This window comes from Capricornis sumatraensis, chromosome 1 (genome assembly GCF_032405125.1).
Source record: "Capricornis sumatraensis isolate serow.1 chromosome 1, serow.2, whole genome shotgun sequence".
NCBI classification, from domain to species: domain Eukaryota; kingdom Metazoa; phylum Chordata; class Mammalia; order Artiodactyla; family Bovidae; genus Capricornis; species Capricornis sumatraensis.
Window position 1 is genome coordinate 225,367,528 of NC_091069.1, and position 24,563 is coordinate 225,392,090.

The 24,563-nt window shown below is 38.3% G+C and overlaps 1 protein-coding gene across 1 annotated transcript in view; it reads right to left on the reverse strand.

Moving 5' to 3' along the window:
* The window catches only part of CPA3 (carboxypeptidase A3), a 31,974-nt gene extending 10,538 nt beyond the window's left edge, over positions 1-21,436 (reverse strand). The window contains exons 1-10 of the mRNA XM_068976426.1: positions 21,369-21,436; positions 21,196-21,271; positions 18,026-18,150; positions 9,643-9,745; positions 9,432-9,533; positions 7,956-8,057; positions 5,924-6,034; positions 4,727-4,817; positions 3,177-3,379; positions 1,433-1,517 (exon numbers count right to left, since the gene is read on the reverse strand). Coding sequence (XP_068832527.1) covers positions 1,433-1,517; positions 3,177-3,379; positions 4,727-4,817; positions 5,924-6,034; positions 7,956-8,057; positions 9,432-9,533; positions 9,643-9,745; positions 18,026-18,150; positions 21,196-21,271; positions 21,369-21,436 — 1,066 coding nt within the window. The remainder of the gene's footprint in view (positions 1-1,432; positions 1,518-3,176; positions 3,380-4,726; positions 4,818-5,923; positions 6,035-7,955; positions 8,058-9,431; positions 9,534-9,642; positions 9,746-18,025; positions 18,151-21,195; positions 21,272-21,368) is intronic.
* Positions 21,437-24,563: the final 3,127 nt, after the last annotated feature.

Consider the following 24,563-nt stretch of genomic DNA (forward strand, 5'->3'; position numbering starts at 1 on the left):
GTGAAGTCGCTCTGTCGTGTCTGACTCTTAGCGACCTCATGGACTGCAGCCCACCAGGCTCCTCCGTCCATGGGATTTTCCAGGCAAGAGTACTTGAGTGGGGTGCCATTGCCTTCTCGAATCATGGCTCTAGAGAGTAATATAGGTTACTCTATATCAAGTCTAGTTTTGTTGTGGTTTAAATCTATGTTCACTTCTTTTGGACAAGTTATGACACCATTTCATTGAGTAAGTTTATGAGAATCAATTCTGCTTTTGTTCCATGCCCTGTACTAGATATTATATGATCTGAAAGGACCTCTGAAGTATAATCCTTGTTTTTGAGAAATTAAATTTTGTAAGAAGTTAAGACTGTATAGCAGTTTCATTGAAATTTCTTTTAAAGTTTGGGCATAAGGACTTAAGCTTGGGAATAGTTTGGAGAAGAGGTGGTTTTTACTAAAGAATTTCCAAACTGAGGTCGGTGGAATCGGAGAAGAAATGGTCTCACTTCCCAGGGTCTGAATTAAGGGTCTTTGGTGAAAACCAAGTGAATTTCTTTTTATTGCTTGGAAATGGAAACGCCTAATTATTTTAGCTGTAAAACCAAATGGGAAATGAGTATATGCACAGTGGTTAAGATCATGGACTTTTTTTTTTTTTTTAAACCTGGGCTTGTATCCCCATTAAGCTGGCTACAAGTACTGCATACCTCATAGAATGTTGTGAGGAGTAACTGGGAAAGAGAGGAGATTGTGAGGAGATTGTGAAAATCAAGGGCTAAGCACAGTGCCTGACTTGTGAGAAATTTAAATCAATAATTAACAAAATGGAAAGACAATGAAAGTTTAAAAAGTGAAGAATAAGAAGTGGTTTTGAGATATTAAAAAAAAAAAGCTGCAGAACTAGGACCTTGGGACCTCCTTTCTTAATTCACCATGTAGATTTCAGTTGAACACAGTAGGAAATGGCTGATGAGAGCCACCGGAGACTGTTTTTACGTGATCAAAGTGGCCGAAAGTGTTGGCCTACCTAGTCACTCAGGAGCTAGGGGAAAGACTGTGCTTGCATAGGGACAAGGCCAGGGAAGAAAGAGTTCAGTCAAAGCTAAACGATTAAAAAAAAAAAAGGTGGACTCTGCCACAGCTGTGGTAGTGGTGGTAGAGAATAGGAAGGTGGAAGAATTAAACTGTAAATTTGTCTTGATGTTATTATTCCTATTGGCCTTGTCACCTTGTAAAGTTTCAGTATAATGTGCTTCTAGAAAAATCTTATCCTATCAAAAGGTAGAATCTCTCTTCTGAGTTCACATGTAATTCAGAATATCCTGTTAAAACTGAAGTTTAAATTAGCAATTCCATATGTTCTAATTCTATGTCATGAATTCTTTAGCTTTCCTTAATGTCTGTAAAAGAGAATTAGGGGAAACGACACAGTAATAGGAAAAACTTACAAATTGTTGATGCTATTGGGCCATAGGTGTAGTGGGTTTCATATGGAGTTGACAGAACATTCGTGGTGATCTTTGCAGCTTTGGCCTGGAGAGAGAGGGAAGTTAAGAGTAGAGTAACTGGATACTATGTAAATGCAGTTAATTTACTGGGAATTAAAAAAGGTCAGTTTTGCTGGTTATTTGCCATTTGAAGTTCAAAATAAAACAAATGACTGAGAAATTTGTTTAAAGTAAGATACAAATATTGTTAATGTGAGTGAGTTAAAGTTGCTCAGTTGTGTCCAACTGTTTGTGACCCCATGAACTGTAGCCCACCAGGCTCCTCTGTCCATGGAGTTCTTCAGGCAAGAATATGGGAGAGAAGCCTCTCCCATTTGCCATTTCCTTCTCCAGTTGTTAATGTGAGGCCTTCTAAATGTGAAATTAGTTATATACGATAAAGTCATATCTCATTTTGTGTTTCTGTCACTCACTTCTCTTTCCTCTCTCCCTTCCTTTTTCCTTCTGGCCTTCCTTCTAAAGAAACATATTCTTTCTTTTTCCTCTGAGGTTTCTTTGGTGTCAGATATTTGTCTTTCCCAAAGTCAGATCACATATGGACCGCATATTACCTGTATATTTATTGTATATACACAGAAGGTTTTAATTACTCAAAAGGAAATGTTGAGAACAGTTGACTGAAGTCAGAAGGACAATTGTAACCTCTAAAAAAATAAAAAAAAATTTTTTTGAGGCCGGATAGAATTACAGCTTTTACTGGATATTATATTTGCTAGCCCCATGGGATCTGGGACATTGACTGTTTTCTGCTTTATTTCTTCTGTAGCAGTTAAAAGTATTTAATATCACTCAATGCAGTTTTTTTTTTTTTTAATCTAACATGGTCAAACTAGTTCTCATAGAAAGGAAAAGAATGCTTCAGTTCAGTTCAGTTCAGTTCAGTCGCTCAGTTGTGTCTGACTCTTTGCGCCTCCATGGACTTCAGCATGCCAGGCCTCCCTGTCCATCACCAACTCTCGGAGTCCACCCAAACTCACGTCCATTGAGTCGGTGATGCCATCCAACCATCTCATCCTCGGTCATCCCCGTCTCCTCCTGCCTTTAATCTTTTCCATCATCAGGGTCTTTCCAAATTAGTCACCTCTTCATATCAGGTGGCCAAAGTATTGGAATTTCAACTTCAACATCAGTCCTTCCAATGAACACCCAGGACTGGTCTCCTTTAGGATGGACTGTTTGGATTTACTTGCAGTCCAAGTGGATCAAAATTTTGGAGAGAGTATATTTTTTGGTGCAGAAGCTTAAAATTAATATAATTTCCAAGTTGATCAAGAAGATAAAAATACAATGGCTCTCCTTAAATCTGATGTCTCAGGATAGGAATAGCAAGATGTATTTGCTGTTGCCTTAGGCTCTTGCTCTTTATGTTTTATGTTATGACTCATGGTAAACATTTAACTGCACAGTCATCTGGATAGTAATGGAATTCTACTTTGGTAGGCTAGACCTTTCTTCACAGTGGCTTAACTTAAAATCGGATCAAAAGGTTTTATTATCTATATATGTTTATCACATGAAAAACTAACTTAAGACTGTGATTTTAACTCTAAGGTAGACTTCATTAGTTTTCTTCTTTGGTATTAAAATGTGATTTTTTTTCAAAATAACCCAAGTTGTTAATGATGAACAGACTGGAAGGCAGTGGTGGTACCAATGCATAAACCGCAGGCTTTTTCCTACATACCAGGTTCTTGTGGTTCGGTGGCGGTTCTGATGTATACCCGTAGGGAAACAACAACATCTGGGAGTAGGAATGGAAGGTAATGTAGGCCTTGATTGATTTTAGGTGGCTTCGAATGAAGTCACTGACAGCTTTGGTCTCTTTCTCGGACTCTGGTGCAGGACCCCGATAGATCTCCTGACATGGATCATTGGTGTTAGGGAAAGCTGCCGAGGACATGGAGGATTGAGATCAAAATTTGTCTCCCTCTCCCCCTGCCCCCCAGTACAGCCTCTACCTATTTTGATATAGATTCACGTTTTTTTTTTTCTTTCTAACATTTTAGTTTTCCAGGTTTATAGGGCTTTCCCAGTGTCCCTGGTGCTACCGATACTATACAGTACTTTGCACACATGACACAGAGTATGACAGACTTAGCCCACTTGAATATTCTTATTCTTAGCCTTGTTTATTTTCCTTCTATTTCTAAGGGTCATGGGAATAATGCATCAGAAGCAGCTAGGGGCCTGGAGTCAGTTCCAATTCAGCCTCAGATTTGGCTTGTTGGAGGCTGGTGTACCTTTCCTTCTTTGAGCCTGAGTTTCTTTAATCTGTTTCATCAGGCAGCTTTCACTTAGGGATATATGCTTTTATCATATTCATTATGGTAGAATATAATTACATGCTGAGGTGGTATTTTCAACAATATTAGATAAAGAAGAAATTTATGAATTGGGGTATTGGTAGTTTCTCCTTGAATGAATGTAATGATAAAATCATATTTGTGTAGCAGCTGTATATCATCTGGTGTAGCAGGCCTCTGCTTTTCTATGAAACCTTTCTGCTTTCTTTGCCCCAGATGTTTCTTTTCACTAAACATTTGAGGAACTGCCTATTTGTTGGTTCTGACCACTGGTATTTCTCAAATTTTATCAGACCAGGGCAGGAAGGGAGTTGAGACCTCTGTTCAGATGATCTGAATTTCTGGGTTGCACCTGATTTTTAGAAAACTAGATATATTAAATAAGAGATGGTTTTATAAACAGTCCTACCCCCTACTTCCTCCCATTCAACAAAACATTCATAATACTTCTAAAGTAGTGGTGATTATCTTTCATTTATTTTTAGTTATAGCTTTCTTTTACACTTATTATTATTTTTAAACTTTTTACTTTGTATTGGGATAGTGATTAACAATGTTGTGATAATTTCAGGTGGACAGCAAAGGTACTCAACCATACATATATATATATACATATATTCATTCTCTTCCAAACTCCCCTCCCATCCAGGCTGGCACATAACATTGAACAGAGTTCCCTGTGTTGTACAGTAGGTCCTTGTTGGTTATTCATTTTGAATATAGCAGTGTGAACTTATGGTTGCTGGGGGGAAATTTGGGGAGATGGGATAGTTATGAAGTTTGGGATGGACATGTATCTTTCATTTTTTAGGTTAGAAAATTAATGCTTAGTTAATACCTATCTTTCCTAAAATAAGTAGATAGTTTAACTAAATTCAGTGTCTACACACTCTTTATAGCTATTTCCCTTGAGATCTTGTCTGCTACTTACAGTTCCATGAGACATTAAAGTTCCTGTTGAGGTCAGTTCCAATGCATTTGGAATTTTCATTCCTGGAACGATTTTTTCTCCACATGCGGTTCTACAGGATTGAATGATGGGCGTGTTTACACAAGTTTACATTTTTCAGTTTGATCATTTCAGATTCTCTCTGCAGGTGTCTATAGCTTTATTTGAAATTTATCTAGTTAACCTGAGACTCATTAAAGAAAATATACATTTTTCTTATAACTTGTAATATTTTCAGAAACATTGTTTTTATGTTACTATTCTAAGGCCTTGATAAAAAATACAGTTTAAAAACTGTTGTTTAGTTCTGAGTATTAAAAAGTAATCCCTGATGTTCTGAAATTATCTGTAGTTTGAATTTTAACTTCATTACACCTTTTACCATTTAAAGATTCAGATATAATTCAGGTCAAATTGTCATTGTTGCAGCATAATTTTCAGAAAAGAATTTTTTGTGATAGTATCAGTCTGAAATCTCAAAATTAATCTTAGCAACAGCAGGGCATAAAGAATTCTCATAAAAGACAGATACCTGTGTCACTTTTTTATTGATTTTTTTTTGATATAATTATTTCACCTCAGATTCTGTCCCAAATTGATTGAATACAGTGGTTTTGGTTTTGAAGTCAGTATGTTCATAATGTCTCTAAGTGACTTTTATTCTTAGCTATAAATACTTTCACCATATTGTGTAACATACATTTCCTTTATAATTACTGCTTTATTTCATTTTTCTTCATTATTAGCTTCAGGAGCCGAAATTTCATATTATTTCAAGGACTCTTGTGTAACCAGGAAATCATGCTGTCCTTAGTCTAAACTGAGTTTTTGAATTGGAATTAATTGGTTAGCTAAACGTTAAACTTAATGCCTAACAATCAACATGCATGCGTACTAAGTCACTTCAGCCGTGTCCCTCTCTTTGCAACCCTATGAACTGTAGCCTGCCTCTGTAGGCTTCTCTGTCCATGGGATTCTCCAGGCAAGAATATTGGAGTGGGTTGCCGTGCCCTTCTCTAGGGAATCTTCTCAACCCAAGGATCAAACCTGCATCGGCTCTGTCTTCTGCATTAACAGATGTATTCTTTAAGACTAGCGCTATCTAGGAAGCCCCAGTGTGCATGAAAGTCAGTACATAATATATTATCTAAATTCAAACAGGAGATTACAGATCAGTACCTGTGTCCATGACCAAATATATCCATCAACATTGAATACAGGAAGAACATAAAAATTCATCTGGTTCAGGAGTTTGGTCATAATCTTGTTTTTACCATAAGTTTTGGTTGCCTGTAGGAGTAGGAAAAAATTAAGCTATTGGTATAAAGTTTAGTTACCATATGGAGAGCTGTGGTTATAATTGTAATGACGACAACTCCTTAAGTCATTTGCCCAAGGTCAGATTATTTCAAACATATTTCACCTAAACTGCATAAAGATAAATGACCCATATAGATGACAGAAAAAATTACACTTATTCAGGCTAGTGAAATGAATTTGAATATTTTTTAAAGTGAAAGTCATTCAGTTGTGTCCTACTCTTTGCGACCCATTGGAATTCTCCAGGCCAGAATACTATAAGTGGGTAGCCTTTCCCTTCTCCAGGGGATCTTCCCAACCCAAGGATAGAACCCAGGTCTCCCACTTTGCAGGTGGATTCTTTACCAGCTGAGCCACAAGGGAAGACTGGATATTCTTTAAAGGATCATTTAATTACCAAGACTATTAGCATTCCAAATGTAGAATGCAAATGCAAGATACATTTCATAGAAAGAATGGAGGCCAATTGAAAAATTAGCAGTACAATTTAAGTAGATTCTTGCCCTCACATCTTTAGGTAAATAGAGGTTGAGTGTGTAAGCATAGGAACATGTAAATATTGGAGAGGATTCATGAATTAATTACAAGTAGGATTAAAGAGAAAAACACTCTATTAATAGAAAAATTAGAATATTTAGATTGATCAATCAACTTTTCTCACATCAGATGGAAATTTCTCTGATTATCTGGCCTTTTTATGGCTAACTAAAATCTCTCATTATTCTTGGACAATCTCTTCCACTTTTATCTGCACTAGAGCCAAGATGTTTCTTTTCATTAAAAAATAAGTTTACTTATTTGTGTCAGGTTTTAATTGCAGCAAGTGGGATCTTTAGTTGTGATATGTGGGATCTAGTTGCCTGAGCAGGGTTTGCACCTGGGCCCCCTGCGTTGGGCGCTGAGACTCTTAGCCACTAGACAGCAGGGAAGTCCCAAGAAAAGATATTTCTTATAGGCCTATCTTGTGTGCTCCTTATGGCTTAAGTAAGCAGAGCTCTCAGCCCTCAGCTGAAGAACTAAAACAACTGCAGGGATAAATCAGTTAGATTGGCAGATTCATTCCTAGTGGAAATAAACTTGCCCTGAAAGTGGTTGTGATGTTGTATTCCAGCAGCATGTTATATGCAAGAGTTGGCAGAAAAGAGAAAGTTAAAAGATCATGGGAATTAGAATACAATAGAAATAGAGTGAGAGGAACAACAAACTTATAAACAGGATTTGTTGTTGTTTAGTCACTAGATTGTATCTGACTCTTTTGCTATCTCATGGACTGTAACCTGCCAGGCTCCTCTTGTCCATGGAATTCTTCAGGCAAGAATGCTGGAATGGGTTGCTATTTCCTTCTTCAGGGGATCTTCCCAAGCCAGGGATCGAACCTGCATCTCCTGCTTGGCAGGTGGATTCTTAATCGCTATGCCACCTGGGAAGCCCTTAAACTGGATTTACTTCTTTAAAAAGTGAGTTATTTTTCACTTGGAAAGGATATTTAAGTATGAAACTTCCAAAAGTGTGTGTACCAATTAAATATCTAAGTGGGAACTAGTGTTCTGTGCTTTGAATTCACCGAAGTAAGGCCAATTTTGTAGATTTTAAGTATAAAGATAGTTTCAGATTTTCCATACTTAACTATAGGATAAACCATATTGTAGCCATTTAAAAAAATTTTATAAGCCATCATCTGGATTTCAAGAATTTTGAAGGAAGGTGTCAATTATATAAAAAACCTCAACGATGAGTAAAATCTAGAGTGTTTTATTCCCTGACAGCACCAAATGTGGGCTCTTCTAGTTAAGTGGAACTGCATTCATTTGTAAAGGGGTGTTGCCACCCAGTGAAGTGCTGGAGGCTTGACAGTCAAAGGAGAATTGTGTGAATGTTCCAATTGACTTACCTGATAGACAAACCACTGGCAGAAGGCTGGGGAGATCCATTCTCGTGCATGAATGCCACAGTCCATAAAAATAGCCCTTCTTCTTTTATTCTTTCCCCCAATCTTTTAAAAAATAAATCTGAGATGTTATTTTACATGAAGTCACACACTGATCTCTTGTTGTCCAAGAGCTCATTCATTGTCTCAGAGCAATTATTTCACCTGTCTTCTGTTGCATGAGTCATTGTGTGTGCACTTATTTTTCTCAGGGAGGACCATGGTACGTATCTTTTCATCATCTATTTCACAGTTTATTTTTCAAAAATTTTTCTTCATGTCAGAGTGGCTTTTAGAGTTTTAAAAAATCATGTCGATGGATGGCAAAAACCACCACAATATTGTAAAGTAGCCTCCAATTAAATAAATTAGTTTAAAAATCACAATCTATTGTTTTTCTTGTTTTATTGCTAACATCCTTTGGTCTGAGATGTAGATTATAAAGTTGCTTCTGTTTCTGCCACTCTCTTTTGTTTTTCTTACTTCAGAAACAAGAAGTGGGAAAGACTCTGTAGTTGTGTTGCAGTGGGGAGGAGGAACAGGGCTGGATATTTGAAGGGCTGTCATTTGGAGAATTTATATTTGTTTTGAGTGGTTGGAGAGCATGAATGGATGGGAATTCAGAGTAGGGAAGGGCTTCTCAGTTATTGAGAGGATGCTTTAGGGAGCAATGTCTTCGGATGTACAGAAATCCAGCAGCAGCTGAATGGCAGTTGTCAACTCAGTCATAGACAGAAATCCCTATCAACACAGTTAAAATGCCTCACTTACTGTACTGGACTCCTACAATTATATGATTCTTACATTTCTTTTCTGCTTGACATTTGGTTGTCCATTTCCCTGAATTTTAATGGATGAAAAACTGTTTTATGCACCAGGGACATCATATGCTCTTGTAATAAAGATATAGGATAAGAAACTTGTCTGGTTCTGTCCACTGTGTCTGTCAAGTGGTTTATTCACAGACTTTCTTGGTCCCACCTAAAACCATCTGTCACTTCTATTCTTGAATGGTTGTCTAAAGCTTACATGTTCTTCAAAGAAATAAGACTTTTTATTGTCTAAAAATTAGCTAGGGCCTTTCCTGGAGGTATAGTGGATAAGAATCTGCCAGCCAGTGCAGGAGACATGGGTTTGATCCCTGGTCTAGGAAGATCCCATGTGTCTCAACTATTGAGCCTGTGCTCTAGAGCCTGGGAACCCCAGCAACTGAAGCCTGTGTGTCCTGGAGCCTGTGCTCTGCAACAAGGGAAGCCACTGCAATGAAAAGGGGCCCCTGCTCACCCCAACTGGAGAAAACGCCGGAGCAGCAGTGAAGACCCAGCACAGCCAAAAATAAACACCCAATAAATAAAAACTAGCTAGTTGTGTCACAAAGTAACTCTTAGATTCATGTTTTTGGACAATAGTAAGAATCAGTAGTTCTTGAATTACTTTTACCTTGAGAATGTACAGTGGATTATCTTCAACAGTAGTTCCAATTTTGATACGAGAGACCATTTGAGGATGCTTATGCACCATTTTTTCAGTCCAAGCAACAATCTTAGGAACAAAACCAATTTTGAGAGATTAGAATAAAAGATAACCAAGTGACAACAAATGTTGAGGGTGACATTTTTCTCTTTGGAAGTACAGGCATTTTATACAATACCTTGCTCCAGTTATTATATTTTGCATAGCTGTGCCTGCCTGGGTTATCTTCTTTAACATCAAACTGTTTTTCAACCTCTTCTTGTACATCGTGAATCAAGATTCTGTTTGACAGGGGGAAATGATAAAATACACACTTACAGGGGAAAGAAAAACAGTTATCTTTCACTTGCAGAAAATTTCTCTTCCTTCATCTCCGTCTTTGATCAAGTTTACACTGTTTCTTCATGATTCTCTAACCGTGTCTTTTAGATATGTCATGTGTCTGGATTCCTATCTTCCCATTTATCTAGAGCAGTGCTGTTCTTGCTGATTGACTGATCTGAATTTAGAGGAAGAACAGAAGTGAGGTATACTCTTAATTAGAGTTTATTTAGGACACGAGACCATGTACTGCTCATAAATATTGATTCTCATTAACATCACTGACAAGCACTTTATTATGCATATTATAGTTATCTCACTGTATGCTTGGCTTTTGACTTAGGATGAATCTGGGATTTTTGAGAAAGAAAAATTTGACAACACATTTGGAATCAAGGGGCGCCTGTTGTGCGCTAAAACTCACGTGAAGTCTGAAAAGTTTGGAGATTATATTTTGGGTTGTCCCTGCAGCCATATTTAATTGTCTTAAACTCTAAAGAGGGCTTGTGGCTTTTGCTCCACCTGCATTAAAAGCAGAGGAATCGGGCAAAAGAGAGATTTTTATGGTCTCAGAGGTTGATTGGTAACATATGGCAGTATTAATTAGTCACAGGAAGCTCGTATCTAAGAATATTTTTAGACTTACACATATCAATTTAGCTCTTGTGATAACAGTGGCAAAAGAGAATCGTGTGAGCTGAAATACGACCTTCCCACATATGCAGCTGCATGAGGACATCAGAATGGTGCCAGATTGCTGCTGATGGGAACTAGAAATTAAGCCTAAGGCTGGAAATTAAGATCCATGTCCAGATGTTATTTTCCTGAGGCATTCCACTAACCAGCAGCCAGATTTAAGTAGATGAAACCAAAATACTTTCTCTTAAATATTATTTTAGCACTCCAAGATTTGCTTAATTTAAAAAAAATATTCCTAAATATAGGTGAAAGGATAATTAATCACCCCTGAGGATTTAGTGATGTAAATGGCCAGTGTTTATTGAGTCTTTCTTATGCGCCATTCTGTTCAGCATGATATTTACATTTTATCACTTAATCTTTACCTCAACACTATTAATCTGGTACCATTCTAACTCCCATTTTCATAGATTTTAGGTAGATTTCCAACATTGATATAACTAAAATGCAGAAGTTGAAATTTGAGCCTAGAAATGTCTCACTTCAGTACTCCAGCTGTGAACCATTATACAACAGTTATCCATCATAAGGAGGGAAAGCCCTGGGTATTACTGTCAGATCTAAACTCTCCTTAGTCTACTGAGGCTTCTACAAAGTTTGATCAGTTGACTGCTGCTAAGTCGCTTCAGTCGTGTCCAACTCTGTGCGAACCCACAGACGGCAGCCCACCAGGCTGCCACCATCCCTGGGATTCTCCAGGCAAGAACACTGGAGTGGGTTGCCATTTCCTTCTCCAATGCATAAAAGTGAAAAGTGAAAGTGAAGTTGTTCAGTTGTGTCCGACTGTTAGCGACCCTATGGACTGCAGCCCACCAGGCTCCTCTGTCCATGGGACTTTCCAAGCAAGAGTACTGGAGTGGGGTGCCACTGCCTTCTCCAGATCAGTTGACTAGCTCTCCAGAAAGCCCAAGTCTCAAGATCGGGGAGGAGGTTAGTTCAGAGAAGAGACAAAACGAATCTTATTTTAACAATTTCATGGCGCCTTCCATATGCTGCTTTCAGTAGGAATGGAGATTGCTTTGGCAATTTGTGTGTGTGTGTGTATGTTTTTTTTTTTTTCCTGTGGGTGCATGAAAATTTTAGGATTATTTTGTTCTAGTTCTGTGAAAAACATCCTGCGTATTTTGATAGGGATTGCATTAAATCTGTAGATTGCTCTGAGTAGTATAGGCATCTTAATAATATGAGTTCTTCCAATCCAAGGGCATGGGATCTGTAGTTTCCTTCAACAGTATTTTATAGTTTCCAGAGTATAGGTCTTTCACCACCTTGGTTAAGTTTATTCTCAGGTATTTTATTCTTTTTGATACAATTTTAAGCAGAATTTTTTTTTTTACTCTCTTTCTGATAGTTCATGTTAGTGTATAGAAAAGCAACAGATAATGCTTATTAATCTTATATCCTGCAACTGCTGAATTCATTCATTCTAATAGTTTTTGGATAGAGACTAGGATTTTCTATGTAAAGTATCTTATCTTCTGCAAATAGTGATAATTTTACCTGTCTCCTTCCAATTAAGAAAAAAATTTATTGGAGTATAGTTGATTTGCAATATTGTGTTAATTTCAGGAATACAGCAGAGTGAATCAGTTATACATATATTAATATATATGCCCACTCTTTTTTAAAGATTCTTTTCCCAATTAGGCCATTACGAGTCCTTAGTAGAGTTCCCTGCACTATGCAGCAGGTTCTTATTAGTTACCTACTTTATATACAGTAGTGTGTATATGGCAATCCCAGTTTCCCAGTTTATCCCTCCTGCCCCTTATCCCCTGGTAACCATAGGTTTGTTGTGTATATCTGTGACTCATGTTTTGTAGATATGTTCATTTGTACCCTTTCTCTTAGATTCTGCATTCATGTGATATCATATGATATTCGTCTTTCTGTGTCTGTCTGAGTTCACTCAGTATAATGATCTGTAGATCCATGTTGCTACAAATGGCATTATTTTGTTCTTTTTTATGGTTGAATAGTATTTCATTGTATAGATGTATCACTTCTTCTTAATCTTTCCTCTGTTGATGGGCATTTAGGTTACTTCCAAGTCCTCATTTTTGTAAACAGTGCTGCAATGAGTGTTGAGGTGCATATATTTTTTAAAATTATGGTTTTCTCTGGGTATATGCCCATGAGTGGGATTACTGGGTCATATGGTAGCTCTATTTTTAGTATTTTAGGGAACCTCCATGAATATTCTCCATAGTGTCTGTACCAGTTTACGTTCCCACCAATAGTGTCGGAGGGTACCTTTTCTCCACACCCTCTCCAGCATTTATTGTTTATAGATTTTTTGATGCTGGCCATTCTGTCCGACCAGCGTGAGGTGATACCTCATTGTAGTTTTAACTGCATTTCTCTAATAATTAGTGATGTTGAGCATCTTTTCATGGGTGTTTTGGCCATTTGTATGTCTTCTTTGGGGAAATGTTTGTTTAGATCTTCTGCCCATTTTTTGGACTGGGTTATTTGTTTTTTTTTGATATTGAGCTGCATGAGCTATGTGTATATTTTGAAGATTAATTCCTTGATGGTTGCTTTGTTCGCAAATATTTTCTCCCATTCTGAGGGTTGTCTTTTTGTTTTGTTTATGGTTTCCTTTGCTGTGCAAAAGCTTTTAAGTTGTATTAGATCTCATTTATTTACTTTTGTTTTTATTTTTATTACTTTAGGAAGTGAGTCAAAAAAGATTTTGCTGCAATTTATGTCAAAGAATGTTCTCTGTATGTTTTCCTCTAAAACTTTTAGAGTGACTGGCCTTACATTTAGGTCTTTAATCCATTTTGAGTTACTTTTTGTGTATGGTACTAGGGAATGTTTTAATTTCATTCTTTCACATGTAGCAGTTCAGTTTTTGTAGTACCGCTTACTGAGGAAACTATCTTTTCTCCACTGTATATTCTTGTCTCCTTTGTCACAGATTAGCTGAGTGCAGGTACCTAGTCATCTTTATTGAGATGATCAAGTGACTTTTTTAAATCTTTCCTTTTGTCAATGTGGTATATCACATTGAGTAATTTGCAAATGTTGAACCATCTTTGCAACCCTGAATAAATCCCATTTAATCATGATGTATGACCCTTTTAATGTATTGTTGGATTTGGTTAGCTGGAGATATCACTCTTTCTGACTGACTTCAGACTATACTACAAAGCTAGGTCATCAAAACAGTAGAGTACTGGTACAAAAAAAGACACATAGATCAAAGGAACATAGTAGAGAGTCCAGAGTCCATTGCCACTGTTGGTAGCAATGTAAATTGGTACAGACACTGTGGAAAACAGTATGGAGCTTCCCCAAAAAACTGAAAAAAGAACTACTATGTGATTCAGCAATTCCATTCCTGGGTGTATATCCAGAAAAAAAAAAAAACAAACGCTAATTTGAAAAGATACACCCAGGATATGGAAGCAAACCAAGTGTTCATCAATAGACAAATGAATAAAGAAGATGTGGTATACATATACACTGGAGCATTACTCAGCCATAAAAAGAATGAGATTATCCTTTTGCAGCAAAGTGGATGGACCTAGATAATAATATGCTGCGTGAAATAAGTCAAACAGAAAAAGACAAATACTGTATGATATCACTTATTTATGGAATCTAAAAAAATAAATGAATGTGTACATCATAAAATAGAAAGAGATTCACAGATTTAGAAAGCAAAGCAGTGGGGAGAGGGAAAAGATAGGGGTATGGGATTAAGAGATACAAACTACTTTTATAAGAATAGGTAAGAATATACTGTATAAAACAGGGAATTATAACCAACCATTATTTTGTAATAAGTTTTAAAAAATCTATTTTTTTAATTGAAAGATAATTGCTTTACAGAATTTTGTTTTCTGTGAAACCACAACATGAACCAGCCATTGGTATAAATTTTAAAGAAGTATAATCTATGAAAATACAGAAACACTGTGCTATACACCTGAAACTAATATTGTACTCAAATGTACTTCAATTTTAAAAAAAGAAGGAATGGAGAACTGTGGGCCAGTGTATGTGTTACCATGAGTTTTGGAGTGTGCGTATGTGTGTGTGTGTGTGCGTGTGTGTGTGTGTGTGTGTGTGTGTGTAAGTGCAGTGGGAAAGGATGTTTTAGGGAGGCAGAGTCATGTTATAAATTGGTTTGGACTACCTTTCCCTGATACCCACATTCCTGCAGGGTGCTGCTGCTGCTGCTAAGTCACTTCAGTCGAGTCCGACACTGTGCGACCCCATAGACGGCAGGTCTACTCAAAAAGCATGATTCCAGGTTTCTGCACGATCTCAGTTCTCTCCAGGGACTCCCTAATTGAATTACCTTGTATCCTACTCGGCACTTATGAACATGGATTTCCCCCAACATTGGAGGCATATTTCTATGTTAGATAATAAACTTCAAGGCACTAATTTTTATTCAGTAGGAGGGATAGGGTGCCACTGCTGATGTGTGTGCCACTGCTGACAGTCTCTAGTTATCCTGTTGCTCTTTTTCTGTGGGAAAGGGAGCAAACGTGCTACTTTAAGGTAAAATCTGTCTTGGTAATTTAATTTTCTGGAAATTAAAAAAAATATCACACAGATGCTTTAAACTAAATAGTAGTTTATATGCACTGTCTAATGAAGGGTATCTAAGTAAATCATTGTGTCAAACCAGCCTCTTAATGTGGTTTTATTCAAACTGGTGTCTGGCCCAACCAGATGTTTCTGTGCTTAGAACCCACTTCTGTTACTGACTGACACCAAGTAACACATGTAATTAATATGCAAATAAAATTATCTATATAATTAGTACTTGGAGACAAGATTTTAAATAGTTCTTGTCTGCACAGATCACTTTACATATTTATATTTCCAAGGAAGGTAACTATCTGATTATGTGGCTTTCCCACAACTGTGTCTAATTTGGACCAATTTCTAGAAATCATATCCTAATTAGATAAAACTAATTTTTATAGGTAGTTTAACACTTTGCTTCTTGATGTAAATAGAAAGAAAGTACTTGGCATATGACAAAACAAAAAGCACACTGTTTATGAGGATCTGGATTCAGACCTCTGTTTGAGTCAGACTTGTTCCAAGCTTGGAGAAGGCCAAAGAGGAATAAGGGCTGATAGAGTGGATGGCTGGCAGCCTCCTGCCTTGGAGTCTCCTGTTACAGTGATCTATTCCACTAACTACACTCACTGTCAAGCAGTCAGCTTCTTGTCTACAGTATCAGGATATTGAGGAAAATGTACTACTTTATTTTTAACCTGCTGTTCAAATCAACTTCTACAAAGTTAGCTAAAATTTATTTTAGCTTGGGCTAGATCCAGTACTCTTGACTGGAAAATCCCATGGACAGAGGAGAGGCTGTGGTCCATGGGGTCGCTAAGAGTTGGACACGACTGAGCAACTTCACTTTCCCTTTTCACTTTCATGCATTGGAGAAGGAAATGGCAACCCACTCCAGTGTTCTTGCCTGGAGCATCCCAGGGACGGGGGGAGCCTGGTGGGCTGCCGTCTATGGGGTCGCACAGAGTCGGCCACGACTGAAGCGACTTAGCAGCAGCAGCAGCAGATACTTTGTAAGAATTAGTTGATCATAAGGAATCCGGGTCAGGTTTGTATTAATGGAGTAAAGTGAAGATTGTATAAATCGAGGCACGTGTTTTAGAAATCTGGCTGTCAAGTGATTCAAGAGATGGTCACCAGGAAGTATATAGTATAGAGGGGTGATTTCTTTTAGAAATATTCAAGATAGCATATCAACCTCAACATAAGCCCAGAGTCCATAATGTCCTACTAATTTCTGTGATCTTACGTTTATAGAGTTTCTGCTTATAATTTTAATGGTACAATTTATAAAATTATAGAAAAACTTATCAATGTATTAATTAAAAATGTTTAGATTAATAATTTTGAATATGTTCTCCTCATATATTAACTTCTCTGGTGGTTCAGTGGGAGAGAATCTGCCTGCCAATGAAGGAGACGTGGGTTCAATCCCTGGGTCCGAAAGATCCCCTGAAAAAGGAAATGGCAACCCACTCCAGTATTCTCGCCTGAAAAATCCCATGGACAGTGGAGCCTGGCAAGCTATAGTCCATGGAGTTGCAAGAGAGTCAAATATGACAGTGATTAAACACCAAGGAGTAACTTACTTTTGAATATATTCTCACCATACATGAACTTACACGTTTGTTTCACAGCCTTCTTGAAACAATGGCAAAAACCAAGATAGTGACTAACAATAATCACACATAATAACCTGTGACTCTAAGCCATAGGCAAGAATGTTTTTTGTTTACTTGTCTATGTGTGTATTTCTTTTAATAGTATTTAAATTTGTTAGGGATATTGTAGCAATTTAATAAATACAATCAAGTCATGATGAGCAGCAATAAATCCCGCTCTCTAATATGACACTGTAGGATCTTTGAACCAGAAGTAGAAGGTTTTTTGAGTTAACAGCACTAAGTTAGGTAGCAGAAGCATGAAATGTTAAATCAAAAAGAAAGAACTAATGTGTAGCAATTTTGAGTGATGGGGTCCCTGTAAAGGGTGCTGCTGGAATGACAAGGGCTGGGGGAGTTCAAACAGGACCCCTCAGTACATCAAACTGCTAAATATTTTAAAGTATAAAAACACACTTTGTTTTCTCTAGTATATGTTGATTTGTGATACTCATCTCTGAGCTCCCTTCTTATTTGTTGCCCTAGGGCCCAGACTGTGTGTGCATGACCCGTGGCTAGTGTTCGATAATTTCTAATTTCCTCTTATTTCTCTATGGGACCACAGTGACTCATTTCTGCATCTTAGGCCATTTGAGAATTCTCTCCTCTTAGATTTAAGTCTTATTTTACTGTGTTGTTTTGCTTTCTCTGAGGAAGAATTTCTTTCATAAAGAATTATTTATTATAAATTTTATATTCCCACATCTCTGACTCAAAGATAAACATTGTACTTTGGGTCTCTTTTTATGTTTCAGGATAATTTGAATATAAGAATCTGGTGTGGGCACAAGGAACAACTCTGCTCAATGTCATGTGGCAGCCTGGATAGGAGGGGAGTTTGGGGGAGAATGGATACATATATGTCTATGGCTGGGTCCCTTTGCTGTGTACCTACCTGAAACTATCGCAACATTGTTACTTGGCTATACTCCAGTATAAAATAAAAAGTTTAAATAATGAAAAAAAAATGCAATGCTGGTAGTCATCAGTAGTGCTGAGTTCCGGGCTGATTACCTGTCAGGAGTAATGAGTGTGACCAGACCATCCATGTCTGCTCACGTGCTCTTTGTCCTCACCAGGGGTTGAGTTTTAGAGATGGCAGATACCATAACTGTCATTCTTGCAGATCATAATAAACATAAGATAGAATTTGAGTGCCAAGTTTGAGCTCATCGTTTTTATAAGCAGGCCTCCATACTCTGTTTGCAGGCAACAAGTGTTACTTCTTAGAGCGTTCATTTTGAGGGGCCCCAGTATAAAATTATACTCTCAATTTCAAGACTCCTCAGACTTTGAGTATCTAACACATTTGCATATTTTCATAGGACTTACTCATAGTGCATTTGATTTTGATCCAACGCAGACTGAACAAACTGGGATTCCTTTGCACTGATTTGGAAATCCACCGTCATGTTAGCAGCTACATGGTGGGTGGCGTCTGGGTACCAGAAGTCAAGCTGTGCAGATGAGTTCAGTGTTATTCACAGTTATTTATTTGTTCATGCAACACATATTTATTAATAAATGACCATGTGTGATACACAATGAAAGGAATTTGGGGTTCAACATGTCTGAAGTATGAGCTCTTCTCTTAATAAACCTATGAGATTTTTGCAAATGTATTTAAAAACTGTTGAATATTAGGCAGTGGGAAAAAAAAGCTACTATAATGATCATATTTTTTTGGACATAATATATTCAAATGCAAAAAGAATGATCAGCTTTTGGTTAATCTGTTTTCTTCTACCACCGGTTGGAGTTGTTTCACAACTGATTTAGCCACAGCATCTGCCTCTGGTTGGGAATATGGATTCATATGTGGCTTCTCCCTCCCCTGCCCCTGCTCTTGGGTCAGGCCTCCCTCAGAACCAGATGTCCCTGTAAACTCTGGAATTCCTGGAAAGATTGTGTCCAGTGAAGACATATTCTCTAGCCCTATCATTTTCCCAGCAGTATGTCCTTGGGAAGATTACTAAAACTCTTTGTGTTTCAATCCTCCTCCTAAAAAATGGAGCTAACAGCCTTCCATTGGGAGTGTTGTGGAGGTTATGAAACAGCTATGACATCTGGGCCACACAGTATTTAGCAACTGCTGGTTCCCTTCTCTTTATTTTCTGCTAGCTGAGAATTTCAGAAATTTGGTGAACAGCACTGTAAAGATAGAATTCAGATTAAAATAATTTGAGAAGTTCCCAGTTCTTATTCTTGAAAATCATACTCAATCGTGAAACCAAGTGATGTATCATTTCCCAACCTCGGAAATGTGGAGAAAATGCTAACTTTCCACCCATCGTGCCAAGCTTGTGGGCATAGCTGAGTCTGCCCAGCTGTTCTGTAGATGAATCCCACTCTACTTCTAGGTCAGTCCTGCTCCAGTATTAGGCTGCTGTGAACCAACCAATATTTGTTGGTTTGTTTTGATCAAAAGGCTACAGTATAAATTAGACATCTGTGAGGTATAAGAATGATTAAAGGTGAGTTAGGCCATCACAATAGCAATTTCTCTATCCTAACAGGGTTATGTGTGCATGAATTTGTTGTCGTTTAGTTGCCAAGTCACGTCCTTGACTCTTTTGCAATCCCATGGACTCTAGCCTGCCAGGCGCCTCTGTCCAAGGGATTCTCCAGGCAAGAATACTGAAGTGGGTTGCCATGCCCTTCTCCAGGGAATATTCCTGACCCAGGAATCAAAAATGAGTCTCCTGCATTGGCAGGTGGATTCTTTACAACTGAGCCACCAGGGAAGCACAGTGCAAGAGTTTAGGGCTCACTGGACTTTCATGAACTAAATAAGCATCGGGTGCAGAGCTGGATGCCAGGGTTGTGGTGGTTAATAAAAGAGAAGCAAGAAGCTTAATGTGGAAGACAGGCCATCTATGCATTTCCAACATGCTTATCCATGCCAAGGGCAAGCACAAGGTTGCTTCTAGGAGCACAAGAAGCAACCCATCTGGGTCATGAGAGCTGATGAACAGAGAGGGACTTTCTCCAGGAGATACTGCCTGAGCTGGATCTTGAAGAATAAGTAGCATTTAGCCAAGTAAAGAGGAAAATGCATCTCTCCCAAGAAAAGGTGTATAGGGCCAATGTGGGTGAGTGTTTGGTATTAATAGTGCTTAAAGGGTAAGAAAGACGGTGGAGTAAAGAGGTTGGAGATTATGAAGTTCTTGGAATACCACATCGATATCAATAGAAGATGCTTTCTACAGTACTTATTATGACCAGGCCAGCTGAGCATTACCCAAATATTAGCTCATTTAGTCTTTATAGCAACTTTAGGAAGTAGGTATGATTATTATGTCCCTACTTCATAGAGGAGGAAATTGAAGCCCAGAGAGGTTAAGTAACTTGCCTAAGGACACAGAGCTAGTGTAAAACTAGGATTTGAACCTCTGAAGACCATGCTCTTTTCGTACTAGGCCACCTCTCACTGAAAACCTTCAAACAGAGGAATGTAAGTGTCCAATTTTAGAGCAATCAGGTTGCAGCTTGACTTCATGGGAGGCAAGACTAGAACCCTGATCATAGGAGAAATTGTAATTGTCTATTGAAGTTGTCCCTGAAAAAGATAGAGCTGACATGAATTTGACAGTGACAGGGGAATGAAGAGGAAAGTATGGATTTGAGAAACATCTGGGAATTAGTATAGGCTGATTGATTTGATGTGGAAATAAGGGAGTATCTGACTAGATCTCGGATTCCATTCTGGGTTTAAATTTGACATGTCATCTTGGTCATTTAATTTACTGTCTTTGAACTTCAATTCTTCTGTTTTAAACACATTAAATTGGGACACAGACATTGAAAATCTAATGAATTTGAAATGATGTATTTGAGCAAACTCTGGGAGACAGTGAAGGACAGGAAAACCTAGTGTGCTGCAGTCCATGGAGTTGCAAAGAGTTGGACATGACTTAGTGACTGAATAACAACAAGGTGGCTGGAACAGTGTGTCTTGTACAGAGGAGCAGTTGAACAAATGATAAAATGATTACTTTAGCCCATTGGATTTTAAAAGACAAAGCTAACTTTAAAAGTTTTCTTTCAAAATGGACCTGCTCTTAGAAAGGGACACTTCTTGGTATTATCAGACAGTGCATTGATGTTATCAGTTAAGCCAGTACCTTGATGTAATCATAATTATGATTATGCCACAGAAATTAGACCACTGGTATAGATCTGGATGGTAGTAAGGAGAATGGAGTAGGCAGGCACTGTCAAGGTTGAAGAAGAGGCCATGATAAGGTCAGGAATGTCTCCCTATTTCACAATTCCACCTAGAAAATGCTGTTGTTTGCAGATTTTTGGCTGGGAAAAAGAAGTGGTAATTTGGAGAAAAATAAACAGAAACAATGAAAGGATTAGCAGTGAGTTGAGTTATCCAATTATCACCATTTCCCCCAATCTTTGTCTTTGGTAGCTCTGTGGCTGTTAAAAATAAAAGGCAAAAGAAGCAGCTTTTAGGAAATAGAAAAGATAAGATAGCCCTTTACATGCTTTACCTGGCTGGTTTTGGCTAAGTCCTTGATGATGTTTGCTTGTTTTTCATCCTGGAGCTTCACACGGAGTACCTTGTCCCTGTAAGAACACAAAAGGTGAAACTTGTGAACTGGAAAGGAGCATTTCCTCATTGTCTTCCCAAACACAGTCTGGAACACAGGGCTGTGAGATTTACCCGTCAAAGCGGACAGGAGCAATTGCAAGGGTGGTGGCAATCAAACCCACAGGCAGGAGGAACCTCATGGTTCTTCTTTGCCTGTCCAAAGACACTCTGCTGGTTTTATGTCTCAATTCTTATCTGGAGGAACAGCTAGTTTCCTCTTTGGGTTCTGGTGGATAGAATGTGCCCCCCACCCCTTCGCCCCACCATTTTCTAGTTGGGGAGGGGAGTAGGGTGGCAATGTTAACACTCATTGCCCTCTTTGTGACAGGTGAATTCCATGCTACTCACAGACCTTTTACAATTAAGAATTCCCATTGTACAGATGGAATGGGAGGCAAATTTCCTTGTTTAGCAAATAACTTGTCTGGTGTCTCAGATGGTAAAGAGCCCGCATACAGTGCAGGAGATCTGGTGTTGATCCCTGGGTTGGAAAGATCCCCTGGAGAAGAGAATGGCTACCCACTCCAGTGTGATTGCCTAGAGAATTCCTTGGACAAAGGAGCCAGGCGGGCTATAGTCCATGGGATTTCACAGAGTCTGGCACAACTGAGCGACTAACACTTTCACTTTTGCCCAAGGGAGCAGAGTTAGTAAGTTCACCGAGTTGACCTTTGAATCCAATTCTTTGCTCTAAAATACTACTCTATTGTGTGCTTGATGTAAATGATGGAAGAAATCGGTTTAAATTTGCACTTGGAACCTTGGAGGAATTAGGGTATCTGGCCACAGAACCTTGATGGCAAAAACTATGCTTTTGAAGCCCCATTGTAAGTTGTTAAATTAAGAATGTTTATATTACAAATTATTTTGAATATACTAAAAATATTAGAAGTAATCTGGAAAACGTTGTTATTATGGTCACTGTCTAAATTTTATACTTTTACCATCATTATATAAATGATGATTATATAAATGATGGCAAAAGTATAATGAAGTGAACCTGACTGTAACTGCTAAATTACTCTTGGTAAAGAAGTAAACATTACAGAAATTGATGAATTACTTTCCTGCTCCTTTCTCCTTTTTTATCCCTTCATCCTCAGAGAGAACCCCTATTCATAAAGCAACCTGAAGACATGTAAAGGGCAAGATAACATGGTTGCTCAAATGTTTGTTCATTGGCTATTCTGGTTAGGGTCTAAATGCTATACATGCCCAATAAGTGCTTTTTGAAAGTTGAATTTATGAAAGTCATTTATAAGTCATTTTTATAGTGTCTGGCAGGGGATCTTTAATCTTGAACACAACTCAATTAATTATGGATTGGAGAAGGCAGCAGCTTTATCCAGAATTATAGGTAAGGTAATAAAGTGAATGAATTTGTCTGATCAGATAGCTCATTAGAATTTCCTTTTAAAACTCCCTCTTCACATTGACAGATGTATAGACAATCATAAATGAAACTTCTCAAGTTTTATATTTTTGTTATAAAAATAATTCTGTTGGGGAGGTGCTCCTGTTATATGTACAGCAGCGAGAGCTTCATTCCTCTCCATCTGAGAGATGTACAGTATGACTTGTCCCTCAGGAGGGTCCCCTTGCCATGACCCTGCAGGTAAAGAAGAAGAGGGGATTACAAATGCCTTCATGTTGTTGCTATTGGAGAAGTGTATCAGCACTAGAGAATTCCAGAGCAGATTCTTGCTCCATTGATTCTAAGGGTGTGTTTGGCAAGAGAACAGAGGAAAAGGAAGAACTTGACTTTGGAGTTAGACAAATGTAACCTCAGAGTGGCTCCCAAACACGAGCTGCTTTACTTTGAGCATGCTGCCTTCCAGACCTTAGTTTCCTGGGCATGCAAATGGGACCCCATCAAGTGGTTATGAGGGTTAAATGAGGTGAATATATATGTAAGGGATTTGGTAGATGGTGGGGACAAAAAACGTGCCTGTGTCCTCCAAGTGCATGCCTGCTAAGTCACTTCAGTCATGTCTGACTCTTTGTGATCACATGGACTGTAGCCCGCCAGGCTCCTCTGTCCATGGGATTCTCCAGGCAAGAATGCTGGAGTGGGTTGCCATGCCCTCCTCCAGGGGATTTTCTTGACCCAGAGATCAAACTCACACCTCTCACATCGCATCAGCAGGTGGATTCTTTACCACTAGTGCCACTTGGGAAGCCCATCCTCTAAGTATTAATACAATCATCAAGTTCTATAAACAGACGCACTGGGGATTATCAGGCTGCAGGACTGATGAGTATCAGCATATATCAGGTGGGAGATTAAAGTGGTGGCCATGTCCAATAAGGCAAAAATACCTGCATTTGTTTTAATGTGTATTGCTTCAAGTAAAAAATATTTTATGTTATAGCTTTGCTTTTTGGAATTTTATTTGGATTCTAAAAGTAATAAATACACATGGAAAAATAATTTATCAAAATACAGAGAAGTTGAAAGAAGAAAATAGAAGTCATTCTTAATTCTAGCATTCTGATATATTTTCTATTGTTAAAGCCTTTTTCTGTTTGGTTCATTTCAAAACTATAGAGAAAAGGCTTCTATGTCTGTTTTTTCAGGTCAGCTAGGAAGGACACTCTTATTTGGGGATCTAAGTGAAGGCTGAGCGCCGAAGAATTGATATTTTTGAACTGTGGTGTTGGAGAAGACTCTTGGGAGTCCCTTGGACTGCAAGGAGATCCAACTAGTCCATTCTGAAGGAGATCAGCCCTGGGATTTCTTTGGAAGGAATGATGCTAAAGCTGAAGCTCCAGTACTTTGGCCACCTCATGCGAAGAGTTGACTCATTGGAAAAGACTCTGATGCTGGGAGGGACTGGGGGCAGGAGGAGAAGGGGACGACCGAGGATGAGATGGCTGGATGGCATCACGGACTCGATGGACGTGAGTCTGAGTGAACTCCGGGAGATGGTGATGGACAGGGAGGCCTGGTGTGCTGCAGTTCATGGGGTTGCAAAGAGTCGGACACAACTGAGTGACCGAACTGAACTGAACTGAAGTAACGGTTGGAAAGATCCTGGTTTTTCTTAAGACTTTGGTGATAAAGAGTCTTTGACTTCTTAACCTCTGTTGCATATTGACAATTCCTTGTTTATGGAGTAGGACATAGGTATGTGATGCTTTAAGACCTCCCATTCCTTCCCAATCTATGGATTTCAAGAATATTTTGGAGCTCTTTATCAAAACCAGTTTCATTTCTTGGCAGGCATAGTTCAGTACAACCTTATATTGCTACATCGAGATTTATGA